This window comes from Brassica napus, chromosome C4 (assembly GCF_020379485.1).
Source record: "Brassica napus cultivar Da-Ae chromosome C4, Da-Ae, whole genome shotgun sequence".
Classification (NCBI taxonomy): Eukaryota; Viridiplantae; Streptophyta; class Magnoliopsida; order Brassicales; family Brassicaceae; genus Brassica; species Brassica napus.
In genome coordinates this window covers 46,463,944-46,481,983 of record NC_063447.1, presented here as the reverse complement: position 1 = coordinate 46,481,983, position 18,040 = coordinate 46,463,944, and the positions used below count along the sequence as shown (strand labels likewise).

The 18,040-nt window shown below is 35.2% G+C and overlaps 2 protein-coding genes and 1 long non-coding RNA gene across 4 annotated transcripts; all 3 read right to left on the bottom strand.

Moving 5' to 3' along the window:
- Positions 1-1,614: 1,614 nt before the first annotated feature.
- On the bottom strand, positions 1,615-3,159 carry LOC106454434. 2 transcript variants are annotated; one of them, XR_001289956.3, is made up of 5 exons: positions 2,830-3,159; positions 2,621-2,734; positions 2,104-2,231; positions 1,949-2,022; positions 1,615-1,862 (listed from the first exon to the last, which is right to left on the bottom strand). It is a non-coding gene; the product is annotated as an uncharacterized LOC106454434 (long non-coding RNA). The 2 variants fall into 2 exon arrangements; XR_002664683.2 differs by having other exon boundaries at positions 1,949-2,231.
- Positions 3,160-5,171: 2,012 nt separating this feature from the next.
- LOC106376499 (tryptophan synthase beta chain 2) lies at positions 5,172-7,683 on the bottom strand. Its single transcript, XM_013816590.3, has 6 exons — positions 7,498-7,683; positions 7,004-7,328; positions 6,640-6,856; positions 5,974-6,511; positions 5,672-5,770; positions 5,172-5,593 (listed from the first exon to the last, which is right to left on the bottom strand). The coding sequence occupies exons 1-6, from the start codon at positions 7,565-7,567 to the stop codon at positions 5,340-5,342; spliced, it is 1,503 nt and encodes a 500-aa protein (XP_013672044.1). The 5' UTR covers positions 7,568-7,683; the 3' UTR covers positions 5,172-5,339.
- Positions 7,684-9,441: 1,758 nt separating this feature from the next.
- LOC106373520 lies at positions 9,442-9,867 on the bottom strand. The gene has a single exon (XM_013813680.1). The coding sequence runs from the start codon at positions 9,865-9,867 to the stop codon at positions 9,442-9,444; it is 426 nt and encodes a 141-aa protein (XP_013669134.1).
- Between the last annotated feature and the right edge of the window lie 8,173 nt (positions 9,868-18,040).

Below are 18,040 nucleotides of genomic sequence, written 5' to 3'. Positions count from 1 at the left end.
ACATGAACAGTTTGGGTAGTACTGATTTTTGAGTCTCAAGTTTAGGAATAACAGGATTCATGTTGATTATATGGTTTTTAGGCGTATTTGGTGTTATTGGTTTGATAAATAATTTTACGGGACTGGTTTTTGCTATACAAATTAATTGTTTGTGATAAATCTTATGTATATTTTTACCAAATTATTAAATACATTATGCATTATTATTAATATAAGCTTTACAATTGCACAAATATTATCTTACTATCAATTTGGAATATTAACTGGTGTATGATATACTCGAATATCAAGATTTTTATTAAAAAAAATAGAATAGTGTCGTCATTTTTTAACATAACGCAAATTATATTATTAGAAAAAATATTCGGATTACGTATATCAAATCATTAAAATACGTTTTGCATATATTGTATATTTAGTATAAACCTTATATATAATTGTAGTAATTTTTTTATTAATTGGTGAAGTGCGTCAACTTATTTGTATCTGTTATTAACATCATATAATATTAGACTAAATAAAGTAATAAGCTATTAAGATCATATACGTTCATATCTTGACGGCATAATCATAATAGCCCTTGTTTTTTCTTATCATTGATCTTATGGGCACTACCGATAATAATTATGATGTATTTAATGGGAGAGCATGTAGTTTTTTTTTTTTTTTTGGTAAAAAAGAGAGAGCATGTAGTTAAAAGGCCTACCACATGTGAACTTAAGACGATGAAAAACTAACAAATCTAAAAAAAAAAGTTTGGGTGTGCATCTTTTTCTGTATCGGTTCTGCACCAAGTCAATTACAATTTACAGCAAAATACGAACACGTAATCTAGGGGAATCCGTTTTGATTACACTGTGTTCTATGGAAATTGGAGACAGACGTAGAGAGTAGATAGCAACTAAGAGGATTTATGAAAAGATAGTTTTATAAATATTATAAATTGCGAGTGTATTAAACTTAGAACCAGGGGAATGATTACTGCGAACATTGTTCTGGAAAGTAGGAAAATTATTAAACGAACCTAAAAACGGTAGGTGGTCTGAGTGAGTGTGTGATGGGTAGTGCATGCTGAAGTTACTTCAGTTCAAGGAACTTCGTGTTTTGTTTGTAACAAAAACAAACTGTGCATGGGCAGTCAATATCTCCAAGGTTACATTTTTTGGGTGGCATAATTAGATGGTCTGAGTGAGTGTGTGATGGATAGTGCATGCTGAAGTTACTTCAGTTCAAGGAACTTCATGAACTTCGTGATTTGTTTGTAACAAAAACAAACTGTGCATGGCCTGTCAATATCTCCAAGGCTACATTTTTTGGGTGGCATGATTAGCATCAAGTTTGTCCCGTATCTGCTCTCTTCGTAATTGGGACGCGCAATGATAGCGTCACTTGTTTCCAGCATGTGTTAACGCTGGGTTGATGCATAATCCTTTTTTTTTTCTTTTTCATTGTAATTCTCGAAAGAGTCGAGCCATTATAGACATTGGTTTTGGCTCTTAAGTAGACTCAAGTTCAAAATATTTAACAAAACTTTCATGAGTCAAAAGATAGAAACGTATAAACATGTTATTATACCACATCACTGAGAATACATTACCGGTTGAAGTACGTAAGAAGACAGAAAGTTGAAGATTTATTCAGAACTATTTTCCTTTCGTGTTAAAATTTACAAATTGATCTTACCATGAAAAATGTAAAAAAAATATAATCAATATAATAAGTAATATTTATTATTGTTTTCCTATCTCTCCCATCGTCTAATCTATGTTTACCTGTTGCTCTTCTATCTTCGCTTTGTAGAGACGAATGCCATTGACAATGACCCCAGGTTTGCACGCATCAATGATACAATTGGCTCCAAGCTGTACACAAGAAGAAGAACCAAGATGGTTAAAATCATCTTTCATTATTATGTAACTACATAACACATAAATTTCCTTTGAATCACCTTTTGATTTTGATTGCATTAACCCCGCTCATTTTGGGTTCCATCAGTTCATAGACCATGAAGTTGTCAACAGCCTGTTGACATCAACAAAAAAAAAAAAGCAAATAGGACAAAAATCGGATAACAATTCTTTCACTAAAAATATAGTTTCTCACCTTAGAGGCATCCTTCCCAAGGTAGTCTGATCCCCCATCACTGAGCTCAAGAGTCTCGTAGATACCAGTGAAAGCTCCACTCGGAACCACAGCTGTAACCTTGACACCTTTGATGTGTGGACATCGACCTATACCGTCAAACAAAACATATTAGAGGACATATCATGAATGCAATTTTAAAAATCTATTTTTTTCACGTCTGCATTTTACAGAATCTATTATATTCTTAGTTAACCTCTTGCAATATAATCACTAATAAACAATTATAAATACCAAAAAGGCTAATCTAACATTGCAGGAGAGGATGATGATCAATCTAATAAGAACACCAATCAAACTGATTCCACTCATACTTAAAAAAACTCTTAACCGTTAGAAACACAAGAGTTTGGGGAGCTTGAAACTTCTAAAACGTAAATCTGACTTTGTACTATGGATTCAGGACGGTGGAAATGCCTAAAGAACTAACCGGTGAAAGACTCTGTATATGAACAAAAGGCGGATGTAAATAACATACCTGAGAGTACAGTAGGATCATATCCACTTCCATGAGCTCTCCACCATGGTGGACAGTCCTAGACTCCCAAAAAACATAACAACGGACTTGAACAGTGAAGGAGGAGTGGCCAGTCTGCAGATCATAAAGGAAGACCGAAACATTCACAGAATTACCTCACTGGTTAGTTTTAAGAATGAGAGGATGATTATCGAAGGAGGAAATCATACCTTTATATAGATGAACCTCCACCGCCTTGCAGATCCAGAAGTCGCATTGAATGTAGATCATGTGTGAGAGAGTAATGGAGGGTTTTAAAATGATAACCAGGTAACTCGTAAGGTTGCGTTACTTTGAGAAAGAAGATGGAAGATCGATTTCGAAGACCTAATCGATATCTGTGTTCTGGAGAGGTGAAGAAGAATGAAATGGGGTAAACTCTAACTGAAACGACAAAAAAAGCCTGAGCAAATAACACAACAACTAAATGAAACATGAAGTCCAACAGAAATAAATACACATATAACGTTTAAGGCCCAACAAACTGCAAAGAAAATGATACGGTGAGTTTCAAGCAGGCGAGACACGTGTCGAGCCCATAGAAACCGACTTTCTGACGTGGCGGAACAGGAGTGAGGCAGACAATTTTATATATATATAGATTTGGCATGGCCGTTTAAATGCTAAATGATTAATCTGTTATACTAAAATCAAAAAACCCAATGTGAAAACAATTTTAACTGAACTTATAAGTTCAGAATATGACACGGTAGTAGATAGCTAACATTTTTACATTGAGTGATATCACTACAACAAAATCACCTTTTACAGAAGTGGTTTTATGTAGTTCTCAGAAGAAGTTTATGTGCAAAACATTATATTTCCACAACGCTGAAGAGTTGTATATGCTAAATAGAAATTTCAGTAGCTTTTAAATAAATTTCATCTTAGTTACCGCGAAAAACTGTTTTTATATATTTTTTAATGATATCACTCACTTCATAGCTATGTACAAAACAATTTCCACATACAGCCGTTTAATAAATACTTTAATCCTCTAACAAAGTTATTCCATCACTATTATATATTCATACATTAAAATAATTGTTTGTAGGTGTTTTGTTCAAGTACTATATACAAAGAAAACGGTCTGTCATTATTTTCCATAAACACTCCCTCTATTAATCGCCATACAAAAAAAGTTTCAAATAAGAGAAAAGGTTTCAAATAACAACAGAGGCTTGAAGATATTCTCAACACCTACTCTCTCACAACTAAACGATTGAAACTCCTAAATGTTAATTTTCTTAAATAGTTGGCTCTCTACTTTGCTGCATAGGAACTCCTTTGAGCATTACCAAATGGAAAAGAAGAAACCTCGACAAAGTGATGTCAAGAAAACAGTGCCTTATGCTGGACTCAATGCTCGAGCTTTGAAAGGATCTTTCACCATCAATCCCCAACCATCCCAAGGAGAGCTATCTTGCTAAGAAAGCAACTTAGATCATAACTAAATTTTTCCTCTCTAACAAATATCACAACACATGTGTTGATGGAAGACATCCATGGTTAAACAAGCCGGCTACATCCCACAAACTCTCACGCAACTCAGTAACTACCCAAACAGAACCCCATAACTACGCATTAGATATACACAATCACTCTCACATAGCCAAATTTCACAAATCTATATCGTTAAGTTCTTTGCTAAACAATAAATACCAAATCATATACAAAGTTATATAAACATTCCTCCCCATCACACCAAATTAAACCTATCAACTGAAAACATCATCACCGCACGACAAACACAAACAAACGCACGCATTCCTCCAATACGTGACAAAACAACCAAACTCCACCATAATTTACAGTATAAGGTAAAAAATGAAACAACAACACACACAATGGTGAATACAAAACAATTAAACAACTTCAAAATAAACATTCAATTTTTAAGTGTTTTATAAAATTAAATAATTTTATTGTAATCTCACCCGCCCACTAGTTAATCATAAAACATCAGTCTACTATACTTATGTGAATGATGCAAGCGAATAATAGCTTAAATAACTGTGAATCACGTCATTCGATTAGCTTATATCTGTTAACTCAGCCGTAAATTTATTTTCATGTCTTGCAGTGTCATATTATAAAGTATGCATGCGGGTTCAGTTAGTTTGGGTTATTAAATTTGGGTAGTTTGGTTTTCGGTTAGTTCGGTTTAACATAATCTTACCGAATTAACCCAAAATAAAATTCGGTTAGTTCGTTTTTTTAAAAAAATTCCGAATTTTTTTATTTTGGTTAGATTTCTTTATAATTTTGGATAAATTTGATTAATTTTTGTTAATTCGGTTCAAATTTTGGTTAATTCGGTTTGGTTGTTAGTATGGTTTGGGTATAAATTCTTTTTTTTAAGAAGATAACCCAAGTAACCGATTGCAGAACCGAACCAAAAATTGAAGATTTTTTAAGAATTCTACCGAATCAAACCAAACTTCTAAGTTCTAACCGAACTAAATGATCATCTTTTTACAACCATTTCAGTCTTTTTTGATTGGTGATGATATCTTGTAAAAGAAAACCAAATTATAAACGATATTAAAAGTTCTTTTCATATGTTACACATTGTGTCTATTACTGATGCTCTCTCTCTGGCACACTTTATTTAAAAGGGCATGATAATGCCCTAACTTATTACACCCGTTTGGTTTGGAACATGGGGCTTAACTTGGAGCTAGACAACAAGAGGAACCTTGGACAAAGACTCTTGAATCTTCTCTTCGCTAAATAATAAATCTACCAATTCACCTCGTAAATATTTTTCATACGAGGCAAGGTCGAAGTGGCCATGTCCACACATGGCCATTAGTATCACTTTTGCTTCACCTGTTTCTTTGCATCGGAGAGCTTCTCTTATGGTTGCAGCAATGGCGTGAGTCGGTTCTGGCGCAGGTATTATCCCTTCTGTTCTCGCGAACTGAATAGCACCTACAAGAATATTCAACGGTAAAGTTGGGATTTACAGTCCAGTGCAAAATATAAAAGGGTGTAAAGTTAGTAGGCGACCTTGGAAGCACTCAGTTTGAGGAATTGAGATTGCTTCCATGAAACCTTGTCCATAAATATGTGAGACCAACGGTGCCATCCCATGGTACCGTAATCCACCTGTTAAAAATCATAGATAAAAACGAAAAAATTAGCCGAAAGGAAAACATGAATCAAGAACAAAAAAATCAAAAATAAAAACAAAAACCACCCATAAATGAAGAACAAAAGAAAAAAAAAGGGTTCAAGAAATCAAGCATCGATGGGCTGAAACCTTCAACTTTAGTATGTCTGAGATCTTGGATTTAAGGTTCATTTATTACCGGAATGGATAGGACTGGGAATGAAGTCATGCCCTAAAGTATGCATCTTCATCAAAGGAGTCAATCCAGCTGTATCACCAAAATCATAAGCGTAAACTCCTTTGGTCAATGAAGGACAAGCCGAGGGCTCAACCGCTCGTATAATAGGGTTGATTTTGCCTTTGAGTTTCTCCCGGATATAGGGAAAACTCAAACCAGCAAAATTCGATCCTCCACCAGTACATCCTATGATCACATCAGGCGTTTCGCCATATTCTTCCATCTGCTTTATGCATTCTTCTCCAATAACCGTCTGGTGTAACAACACATGGTTAAATACACTCCCTAAACAGTATTTTGTATCTTCGTTTCTTGATGCGACTTCAACAGCTTCTGAAATTGCAATGCCTAAACTTCCTGTGCTTGATGGATCTGCCTGAAGGATTCTTCTACCTGCCTCGGTGAGTTCCGATGGTGATCGATGAACCTTTGCACCCCAAGTTTGCATCATCAGCCTGCGATATGGCTTTTGTTGGTATGTATGGGCCACTTGAAACACCTACAGTATAAAAGAAAAAAGAAATCTATAAAACTGATTGAAGTTGATATCACTGCAAAAAGGATAAAGACACAAACACTTGATTAAATTTTCAAGATAGCACTGCAAGAATCAAACATTTTGCGTACTTCACAATCAAGTCCAAATAGACTAGAAGCAAAGGCTAAAGAACTGCCCCACTGGCCAGCGCCTGTTTCCGTCACAACGTTCTTGACACCTTCTTTCGCATTGTAATAAGCTTGTGGAACTGCTGAGTTGGGTTTGTGTGAACCAGCTGGGCTACCACCTTCATACTTGAAGTAAATCCTTGCAGGTGTATGAAGAAGCTTCTCCAATCTCTTTGCTCTGTTATCAAAGCAAAAACAATTAGTATTAATAGATTTGGACTCTGTATTTCTTTGAGTCCTTTTACTATTCTAATTTATTCATCCACTACAAGTTAGTGCATATCATAAACATAAGAAGAAGAAGAAGAAAAAAACGAACAAGAACCTGATAAGAGGAGTTGGACGCCAAAGCTTATAGATTTCAAGAACTTCTTCGGGGATGTCGATAAATCTCTCTAGTGTTTCTTCTTGCTTAATTATCTCATTAGGGAAAAGATGAGCTAAATCTTCGGGTTTGATTGGTTCGAAAGTTTTGGGGTGCAACTGTGGAGGAGGCTTAACAGAGAGATCAGCAACAAGATTGTACCATTGACGTGGAACTTCAACATATGAGCTATGACTAGAGTTCAAAGCTGCGTTTGCTCTTAAGCTAAATCCATATGAAACTCTTGTTGCGTGGTTTGGCTTTCTTTTCAGAGTCAAGTCATCACCTAATCAAAAAAAAAAAAAAAAAAGTCATCACCTAATCAAGTCAAAATCAATCTCAAGACATCATAGATTGAACCTTTGAAGCTTGAGCTTCAACATCAATTAATAAAAACAAAAACAAATCTCTTTTTACTTTTTTTTTCAAACGAGTTCATGTTACATTTACGTTACCTGTAACGAAAACTTTATCTAAGGATGAATTGGTGAATGTGTTTGTTGGCAAAAGCAACTGAGAGGCCATTTCTTTGGAACTCTATCAGTCTCACGAGGCTTCTAGCTATGAAGACTGAATGTGAGAATAGATCGGTGGAGCATATAAATAATAAGAAGAATTCCCGGCACCCAACGACATCTCACTTGAATACTACTTTCTTTTTTTCAGTCGAATATATACTGTTTTCTTGGTCTTAACTTTTGTTCCTTTTCTAAAGTTGCTTTTTTTTTTTTTTTTTGACATCAAACGGCTGTTCTATTACTCAAGCTAGAGGTGGTCTGGATAACCAGACCGGAATAGAACAACTAATAAAATAAAGTTTTCTATGAAAAGATCTCGCGGTCCTAGCTAAAGAGTCTGAAATCTGATTTTGCGCTCATGGAATATGTGAGATCTTGAAGTCCGGGAAGCATATCTGCAGAGTCTCTATACTCTCCAGTTCTGTTGCAAAGCTTAGCCAAGCATGAGGCACATTAATCATGGCAATTAAATCCTTATAGTCCGTTCCAAAATTTTGACATGTCGAATGCTGAAGCATGTTCTCCATCGTCCATCGCAATGCTTCCAATTCTGAATGCAAGGCACACTCTCGCCGTATGTAGTTTTGTGTCCCCATAAGTTGTACCTTGCCCAAACTGTCCATCCAGACCCATCCACACTCGCTAAATCGTGATGTGGATGTCTATGACCCATCTATCATGCAAATATTACTCAAGCTTAAGACTTGAGGTTCTACCATACTATGTTCTTGTGGATTTGATGGTACCATCTCGTTTGCATTAAACCAGGCTTGACACTCGCTCTCAGTGTATCGAACAAACTCCAATGGGTCCTTGTTTATTCTTCTAAAGAGTTTATCATAGCCTTCCAGATGTACCAGATTATCCAGGGATAAGGGTCGCTGTCTTGTTCAGGCTCGAGAATGTTGTTTTTCTTCTAGAAAAGATAGTCCATATTTGCATAAAGGCTCTAAACCGGGAAGATAAGTGGGCTTGTTGGAGTTGTTGATAAGGACCAAGCTTGTAAAGCTGGCGGGCATTGAAAGATTGCATGTGTGGCTGATCCTTCTGGTCCTCCACATCTTGGACAGTAGTTATCACATCTCATGTTTCGTCGTATGAGATTCTTCATTACTGCCACCAGACATGTTATCAGTTGCCATATAAGACGACAAATATTTTGAGGCGCCTTTATTTTCCAAGCGAAGGCTTGAAGTTTAGTTATATTGGGTTCCAGTACCTCCTTTTCTTCCTCATCCTTCAATAAATTCCGAGCAACCCAATATCCCGATTTAACAGTATACTGTCCATTCTTCCAACAAAATGTATCACCACGATGAGTTGTGCTTATGGTCAAACTCCTTGCGAGAGGTATATCAACAGGGGAAATATAATTATCCAATAGCCCAACATCCCACTCCTTCGATTCTCCATTAATGAGGTCGCTAACTCTCATGTTCGGGTGCAGAGCTGGGGTTGTAGGTTCAGCCGGTGTTGTAGGGATCCAAGGATCCTCCCACACCTTGACCTCATATCCAGAATGTACTTTCTGTCTAATCTCCAAAAGGAGTGGCTTTCGTGCCGCAGAAATGCTTGTCCACACATAAGATGGACTGCTTACAGAGATTGTTCGTAAAGGCGAACTCGATCTATAGTATATTCCCTTCAGGACTCGAGCTACTAAAGAGTCAGGGTGTTGAACTAGTCTCCATAGTTTTTTTGCTAGTAATGCTAGGTTAAACTCATGGATCATACGGAAGCCAATTCCGCCTTCCTCCCTTGGTAAGCAAAGCTATTCCCATTTTTCCCAGTGAATTCTTCGCTTTGAGGGGGTTTGAACTCCACCAGAATTGTTCAATGACACTTGCGAGGTGTTCACATATCGCTAATGGAAGCAAGAAACTAGACATAACGTATGTCGGTAGAGCTAGCAAGATTGATTTTATCAAAACCTCTTTTCCTCCTTTTGATAGTCATATACTTGTCCATCCATCCATTCACTTGATGCATCAATTTGTCCTTCAGAAAAGCAAAGAGTTTGCATTTAGATCCGCTGATGTCTTCTGGAATTCCTAGGTATGTACCCATTCCTCTTTCATTCTGGATTCCAAGTGTATCTTTAATATGTTGTCTAACAGTTGCGTTGATCCTCTTACCAAAGAGTATTGAGGATTTCTCAAAGTTGATACATTGGCCTGATGCTTGTCCGTATTTCCTGACTACTTTCATCACTTCTTCGCATTCACGGGGCCCTGTCTTACAGAAGAAAAGCCTATCATCAGCAAAGAGAAGGTGGGATATCGAGGGACACGCGCGTGTAACACGCATTCTCGTTTATCTTTCCTTGGTTCTCTGCATGATTAAGAAGGCTAACGAGCGCTTCCTTGCATAGAATAAAGATAAAAGGAGACAAAGGATCTTTTTGACGTAGACCTCTCTCCGGTACAATATGTCCCCTGGGTTGTCCATTCATGAGCACTTTGTATTTGACCGAAGTGATACAACGCATAATCCAGGTAATCCATGTTTATGAGAAACCCATTTTCGCATGACATCTTCAATGAACACCCACTCCATTCTATCATACACTTTACTCATATCCGTCTTAATCGCCATCCTTTTATTGCGTCCACTCGTTTTAGTTCTTAGGGCATGGAATATTTCTTGAGCTATCATGATATTATCTGATATCTGTCTTCCAGCAGTAAATGCTGACTGGGTTTCTGAAATTCTATCTGGTAGAACTTTTTTTAATCTCTGGCATAAGACCTTAGAGATTATCTTGTAGCAAACATTGCACAAGCTAATTGGCCGGAACTGGGACATCTCGTTAGGCCTAGTTGTCTTTGGAATGAGACAAATATTGGTATCATTCAATCCACTTGCCATCGTCCCATCAAGAAGGAATTGATTAACCATATGAGTTAAATCTTCCTTGACAATATCCCAAATTTTTTGATAAAAAAAGAGCTGTCATCCCATCTGGTCTTGGAGCCTTTTCTGGATGCATAGCAAAGAGTGCTAACTTGACCTCCCATTCTGTGACCGGAGCTGTAAGGTCATTATTTATTGGCTCCGTAATTGTTGTGGAAACCTCAGACAGTGCATCAGCTATATCCTCTGGGTTAGACGACTCAAATATTTGTCGAAAATAACTAGTAGCAATGGCCACCAGTCCTTCCTCATCCTCAACAACATTCCCATTTGCATCTAAAAGCTGTGTAATTTTATTTCTCGCCCTCCTTTGCTTTGTCAATGCATGGAAAACTTTTGTGTTCCTGTCACCTTTTCTTAGCCAGAAAACTCAAATTTTTTGCTTCCAGAACATCTCCTCTGTCTTAAGAGCATCAGAAAGTTCTTTCAGAGCTGCTGCTATATCCTCAGTCGTAGCGTCATCATTCGAGTACAGACCCTCCACCTTTTCTTTAAGTTCTTCTACTAGCAGATCTGAGTTAAATTTTGTTGTCTCCTCCATTGACTCAAAGCCTTACGGCAACTCGAAATATGCTCCATAATATTTGCGTCCGGAGGGAGATCTGGAGATTTTCATCCCTCAAGAATGATCTGCCTCAACTCCTCATTATCTAGCCACCTTTTATCAAATTTGAACTTCTTTGATTTCCTTGTTGGCTTTGTGAGAATATATCCTCAGTCGTAGCGTCATTATTCGAGTACAAACCCTCCATCTTTTCTTTAAGTTCTTCTACTAGCAGATCTGAGTTAAAATTGTGTTGTCTCCTCCATTGACTCAAGGCCTTACGGCAACTCGAAAAATGCTCCATAATATTTGCGTCCGGAGGGAGATCTGGAGATTTCCATCTCTTTGAATGACCTACCTCAGCTCCTCATTATCTAGCCACCTTTTATCAAATTTGAACTTCTTTGATTTCCTTGTTGGCTTTGTGAGAATTTCCGCTAGAATCGGACGATGATCTGATCTCCATAACCTCATGTACTTTACAACAGAATGAGGACATTTTTCATACCAATCCTCATTTCCAACCGCTATGTCTATGCGACATCTAACAGTTCTTCGTCATGCTCTCTTTTCTACCCACGATAACATATTTCCAGTAAATGGGAATTCCAGCATCCCCCAATGGCTTAGCATCTGCCTAAAAGTTGCTTTGTCTTGATTCAATCCCATTGATAATTAATCATAATCCTCTATATATTAATTGAGAATCATTTCAAAAGTTGTACAATATATTTTGTATTAATTATAAAAGAGACCTAATGATGTGTCACTTAATTAGAATGTTAATTTGGCTTACATGGCAAAATAAGAATCAAGTGAATAATTTGTAGGTCCAAAATCTAATTGTTAGGAAACATTATATTAACCCAAAATATAAGAGACGTGTACTATTCCCTTAAATAAAAGCTATGATATTACTTTATATGATTAACATATATATGCCAATTAATAATTATGTATAATAAATATTTAATAACAATTTTTGCATCATTCCTCATTTTTTGTTTAATTTTATGTTATTAAAAGAAATTAAACAATCACATTAACCATATAATAAAAAATTAGATTTTTTTTCTTATATGCTATATTTTGAATTTTTTAAAACGACTATAAATTACCAAAAAATTTCAAAAAATCCACTTTTAAAATTTTTTTATCATTGGCTTAGTTGTTTTTTGTTATAACAAGATACAAATAATCATAAAATCATTTTAATATGAATTTTTATTTAATAGATATTTATATTAAAAAATATATATGTATATCTATGTTAGTATCATTTAATTAAACTATGTACCATTTAAAAACACATAAATATTTTTTTTTTAAATTTGCATTGAAAAAGTATTGAGACCTTAATATTTTAATTTTGAAATTTACATAAAAAAAATATCACATCGAAAATTTTGTGATTAATGGTTTAAATTTTTTGTTACATCAAATATTCAAATGTTAAGAAAACCATATGAGTAGGAAGTCTCAATAAATATTTATATTAAAATATACTATATATTTATGTCAATATCACTGAAATTTAATTATATACCATATAAACTAAATTAAAGTATTATTTTGATTTATTTACCCTAAAAATATTATAAATAAACAAGAAATATTATTTTGATTTATGTAATTACTCTAATCTCATATATATTAATTGAGAAACAATTGATTATACTTGCTAGTGTAAGATTTTATTAATTAATATTTTTCAAAAATCTTACAAAAGATAGCTATTAAAATCACCTAGCGAGAACATGGATTGCACAACAAATTTGTTTTCCTAACCTAATCCCCCTTTTTATTCTTCACAACACCGACAAAGACTATATGGAAGTGTTGATTGACAATCATAAATAATAACTTTTTTTAAGTTTTGCCCATTGTTTTCTTTAAATGAGCCTATAACAGTTTTTAATGATTAACTGAATGAGCCATGTGCATAGTAAAATGTGTTTTGGTTTAAAAATTGTTGCATATCCAAAATCAATGTGAACCATCATCTTTTTTGTTTAAAATTTTGTTACAATAAAAATAAAGGATAGGGCAAACATTACAAATTCAAAAAACTGAACCAAACCCGATCCAAAAAAAAAAATAGTACTGAACTTTAAACAAAATTGGTTAGATATCCGAATGGGTTAAAAAAATTTGAATCTAGAGAACCGGAACCGAACCTGATACGAACCAAAATATTTCGGGTATTCGAATATATCTGAACCAGAATTATATACTTAAATATATTAATTATTTTAAATTTAATATCTAAAAGAATATAGAAAATATATAAGATGTTTTTAACTTGTCCAAAATACTCGGAATATATACAAATAGTTATAATACATGTTTTAAATAGCTAAACGATATTTGAAATACCTGAAATACTTAAAAAATCTGTTGATTTCCTATCCAAATATTTAAGCTAAACCAATTTTATGTTAAGTTTAAGATTTTGGCATACATTATTCAAACTTATATGTTATATATTATTTTTTCTATAGATATTTTGAAAAATTTAAATTATATATGAAATTTAATTTTTGAAAAGAAAAATAAATAGGTTATCCGAATCCAAAACCAAACCAAATCCGCAACGATCCGAACCGAACCAAATCCACAAGGTTCGAACCAAACCGAACTAAATGTTACTCGAATGCCCACCTCTGACCAAATGTAAAAAGGATTGTTGATAACAAAATGTATATTGTTTATAATATTTAAATATAATATATTTAAAAATAAATCCACTTCGCGCATGACGCGGATTATCATTTGTATATAAGATAAACTTGAATACCGTGCTTTATTGCTTGTACACCTTAATAATTGAAAACCTTACTTTACCAAAAATATTAATAAAGTAAATAAACATTCAGTTTCCTATTGTTTAAGGCCCAAAAAAAACTAATTTTGAAAAGTCGGCATGGCTTCATAATCATACGGTGGATATGAGGATGCAAGAATTTGATTATCCTGATTGCTTTCATTTGTTGTAGTTGAGCTTTATTTCAAGATCTGTTTAAGGTTTTGTTTTTCTCTTTAGTTATTCTTTTATTTTATTTTTCTTTTGTCATCCTCTTTAGTTAATTTATAAGATAGAAGGAAGAGTATTTGCACTGACTAGTAACGGGGACAGAAGATATATTAGGTAATCATGCGGGGATCTTTTGTATTTAGCTAAGTAGTCATACAGACCTTGTGATATTACCTTAATACCCATGTGAAGAGTGACTTAGAACTCCAACATTAAGGGATCATGTATAAAGTTCACACAATTCCCAAAAAAAAAACTATTATAATAATCTACAAATTGTGAACCCAGCTCGTGTGAGCTCTCTCCACTGATACAACACCCCTGTAACGCGGGCCCCACGCCACGTGGCGGCCCGCGATTGATCCGTTTATTATTTTTTTTTTTAAAAAAAAAGTCAAAGAAAAAAATAAAAAAAAATAATAAAAAATTAAAATGATGACCCGGTTCATTGATGCAGATGCTCTTACTATCGAGGCGTCATCGTTAGTCGTAATATAGCTACGTAGGGTTGTCTGTAAGACTGGAAAGTGTGTCAGTTCTTTGTAGTATACGAGTGGGATTCAATTTGCGTGAAGCTTATCGAATAATATGTGGCAGTCACAATATACATGATCCATCTATCTTTTTTTCCTTATCGATATTTCAACTTCCTTCTCTCTCTCACTCACTTAATTTCTTCGCCATTCTCTCTCTCTCTTGCTGCGCTTCTGTGTTGTATCTGATTCCTGTTTTCTGCGGAAGCTCTACATTTTATTAGCATAGCGTCGATGAAGAAGGTCACATCGGCAGCGGCTAAGATGCCGGTCAAGGATGAGAGAGTGGCGGCGGCGATGACGGTAGACCAGATCGATGGTTGTAGAGCTTCTTGTACGACTGAAGCAAGCGGGGGAAGACAGTTGAGGATAATACGTCGCCCACTCTTCTGTTGCAATGGGGAATACGTCAACGGCGGTCACGGACCTCAAGATTCGGCGGTGGCGGTGGCGGTGGCGGTGGCGTTGTTGTTACGTTGAAGAAATATATAGATTCTGGTAGAGGCAGCCCGAAAACACCTCTCTCATGGAGTGATAGATCTGGAAGTGGTGGCGGCTCTGCATCTCCCTCCGCCACAGCCGCCGATAAAATATGAGGAAACAAGTCGTCAAGCTAATCAACATTTCAAGATTCTGAAAACAAAAATTGATAACAAAATTCAAACGATTGTTAAAGCAACTTCATGATTGAACACAAACAAGATGAACAACACTTAATACATAAGTCTAAGACAATACGAAAGCTAGTATGAGATCTTTAATTCTTGTGGAACCGTCTACCTAGGTTATCGATGTTAGGAGTTTTCAAGGCTCTTAATCAAATGTTGTAATATAAAAGATTGTCGAACCAATCCTAAGTGATTCTAAAGGAAAGGGAATGCAAGACCATGCTTAATTTAAGTGCTATTAATTGGTGAGATTAGGGGTGTTCAATCTGGATATCGGTTCGGTTTAGGTTCGGTTTTTTCGGTTTTCGGTATTTCGGTTAGTAAAATATAACTACCATTCTAAATCCATATTTACTTCGGCTCGGTTCGGTTTATATACCGTCGGTTTTCGGTTTATTCGGTTTTATACCAAAAAAACATAATTATTTAGCTTGAGATCATATTATATGAATTTTAGAGTCATATTGTCAACACAGTCATTTATTAAAAATATATTACATGTTCAAATAAATAAACAAAAAAGTAAAAATGTTTCTACCATCAAATAAAATAATCAAATCTATCACTAAAATCAAAGCTTGAAATTTTGAAAATAAAAATATGAAACAAAACAAAAACATGAAAGAAAAGTTTTTTCACTCTTCCATATTTAGTGTTCATTAAAGTCATGCTTTTTTAATTGAACACGAAACTCTGTTTGTTTACAGATAAGAAAAAAAATTGTGAAAATTTTCCATTAATTATTGTCCCTCAAATTTATAATCTTCATATTAATTTAGTGAAGACTAAAATAAAGCGAAAAGATCAAAAGAAGACTTAGAAAATAAGATGTCTGAATTGCGATGTATTGTTATTTAATTATAGTTTAATTGTTTTACAAATTAAGGTTCTTTATTAGTATAAAATTATGGTAATAGTTATTAACACAAATTTAACTTATGTAACAAATAGATTTTCATGTATTGTTATAAAATAGATACATATTTACATGTTTCTACTTTTAATCGGTTTTGTTCGGTTTATTCGGTTTAATCGGTTATATACCAAACCATATCCAAATCCTACGGTTTTTATAAAATTATATCCATTCGGTTTATATGGTATATACCAAAACCAAACCATATTGTCTATTTCGGTTCGGTTCGGTTCGGTACTGTTCGGTTTCACCATATTGAACAGCCCTAGGTGAGATGATTTTGAACTAGAATACTACTAAAATGCAATAAAGAACAAAGCTTTTCTTTCTTATGAGATGGAAGAACTCATGGGTTAAGGGAATTGACCTTGGGTGATCAAGTTTCAATCTAAAGGTGGTATCTTTCAATCAATCTATTAACCTTAGACCTAGACACAATCCTAAACAAACTCTATCTCTAGATGAATGATCATTCACTAAGATAACTCAAACATCAAATCTCTTTGGTTGAATATTATCTAAGCAATCATTAATTTCAAGCCCATTAGCCATCTTAACACCTTTAACATCAAATCTCTTTGGTAAAGAGTGTTAAAAGCATAGTAGAGTTGGTTCAGGCATTTCATCGAACACCTATCGGGTGTGAAATGCCTAAGGCTCAACTTTAGAGAGGCCAACTCTAAAACTGTATTAAAGCACTTTACTAGCAAAGAACAAGATGGATCTGTGCTACAACGCCTTAGATCTAGCCTAATCACCCTTAGTTTCCCTAACCCATGAATCCAAATATGACTACTCACTAATCTTCATGATAAACCCAAGAATCAATGATGATTTGGTGTTAATCATGATTAGTGATCAAACTAACAAAGCAATCACAAAGGATAATGATCAAGATTAGATCTTTTTACCTAAAGGTTCTTTTTTGATTAGATAGAAAACAAGATAAGTCTCAACTTTGGGATTACAAGAGTATTTATATATATCTTTGGTAAACCTAATGGTTTCCATTCAAAAGTCTAAAAAGTCATTTAAAACATTAAAATTCGACTAAGGATAAGTTTCGACTCGGGTAGAGACGATCGGATCCAACCCACGTCACACTACCCGCGTCGGACCGTCGCTACGCCTGCATTTCGTGCGAGCGGGTAAATGACTCCGCGTCGCTCATCCTGCGTGACTTCGTCGACGACTTCACTTCGACAACGCGGGTAAGGGAACCCGCGTGCCTCAACCCGCGTCAAGACATCGCTACGCCTGCAGTTCGTGCGAGCGGGTAAAGGACTCCGCGTCGCTCATCCTGCGTGACTTCGTCGACGACTTCACTTCGACAACGCAGGTAAGGGAATCCGCGTGCCTCAACCCGCGTCAAGACGTCGAGCGGCTTCATTCTCGTATGCGCGGGTGCGACTCTCCGCGTGATCCAACCCGCGTCGGAGCTCTCCGATGCTTCATGTCAAGCGGGTTAGTGAACCCGCGTGTTACAACCCTCGTTGTAATCATATCAACTCGACCAAACTTCACTCTTCATCTTTTATTTAACCACAATGCTTCTAAACACCTCCAATCACTCTATGAGGTACTCCATTACCTGATTAAAACATATGAATGCAATATGGATTCTAAAGATGCTAAATTCCTAATCTATATGATCAATATGTGCAAATTGGAGAATTAAAATGATGCAAATATGCAAGATATCAAGCATTCGGTCCATTACCGGTTTTCAATGCTATATCATGTTTTAAATAATTCAAATTACCGGTTTCAATGCTATATAACCGGTTTTAAGTAGTTTGTTTCAAATTTAACCTCCGGTTTCAGAGCCATATAACCGGTTATTAACAATATACTTGCTTTGTGATTAATTAT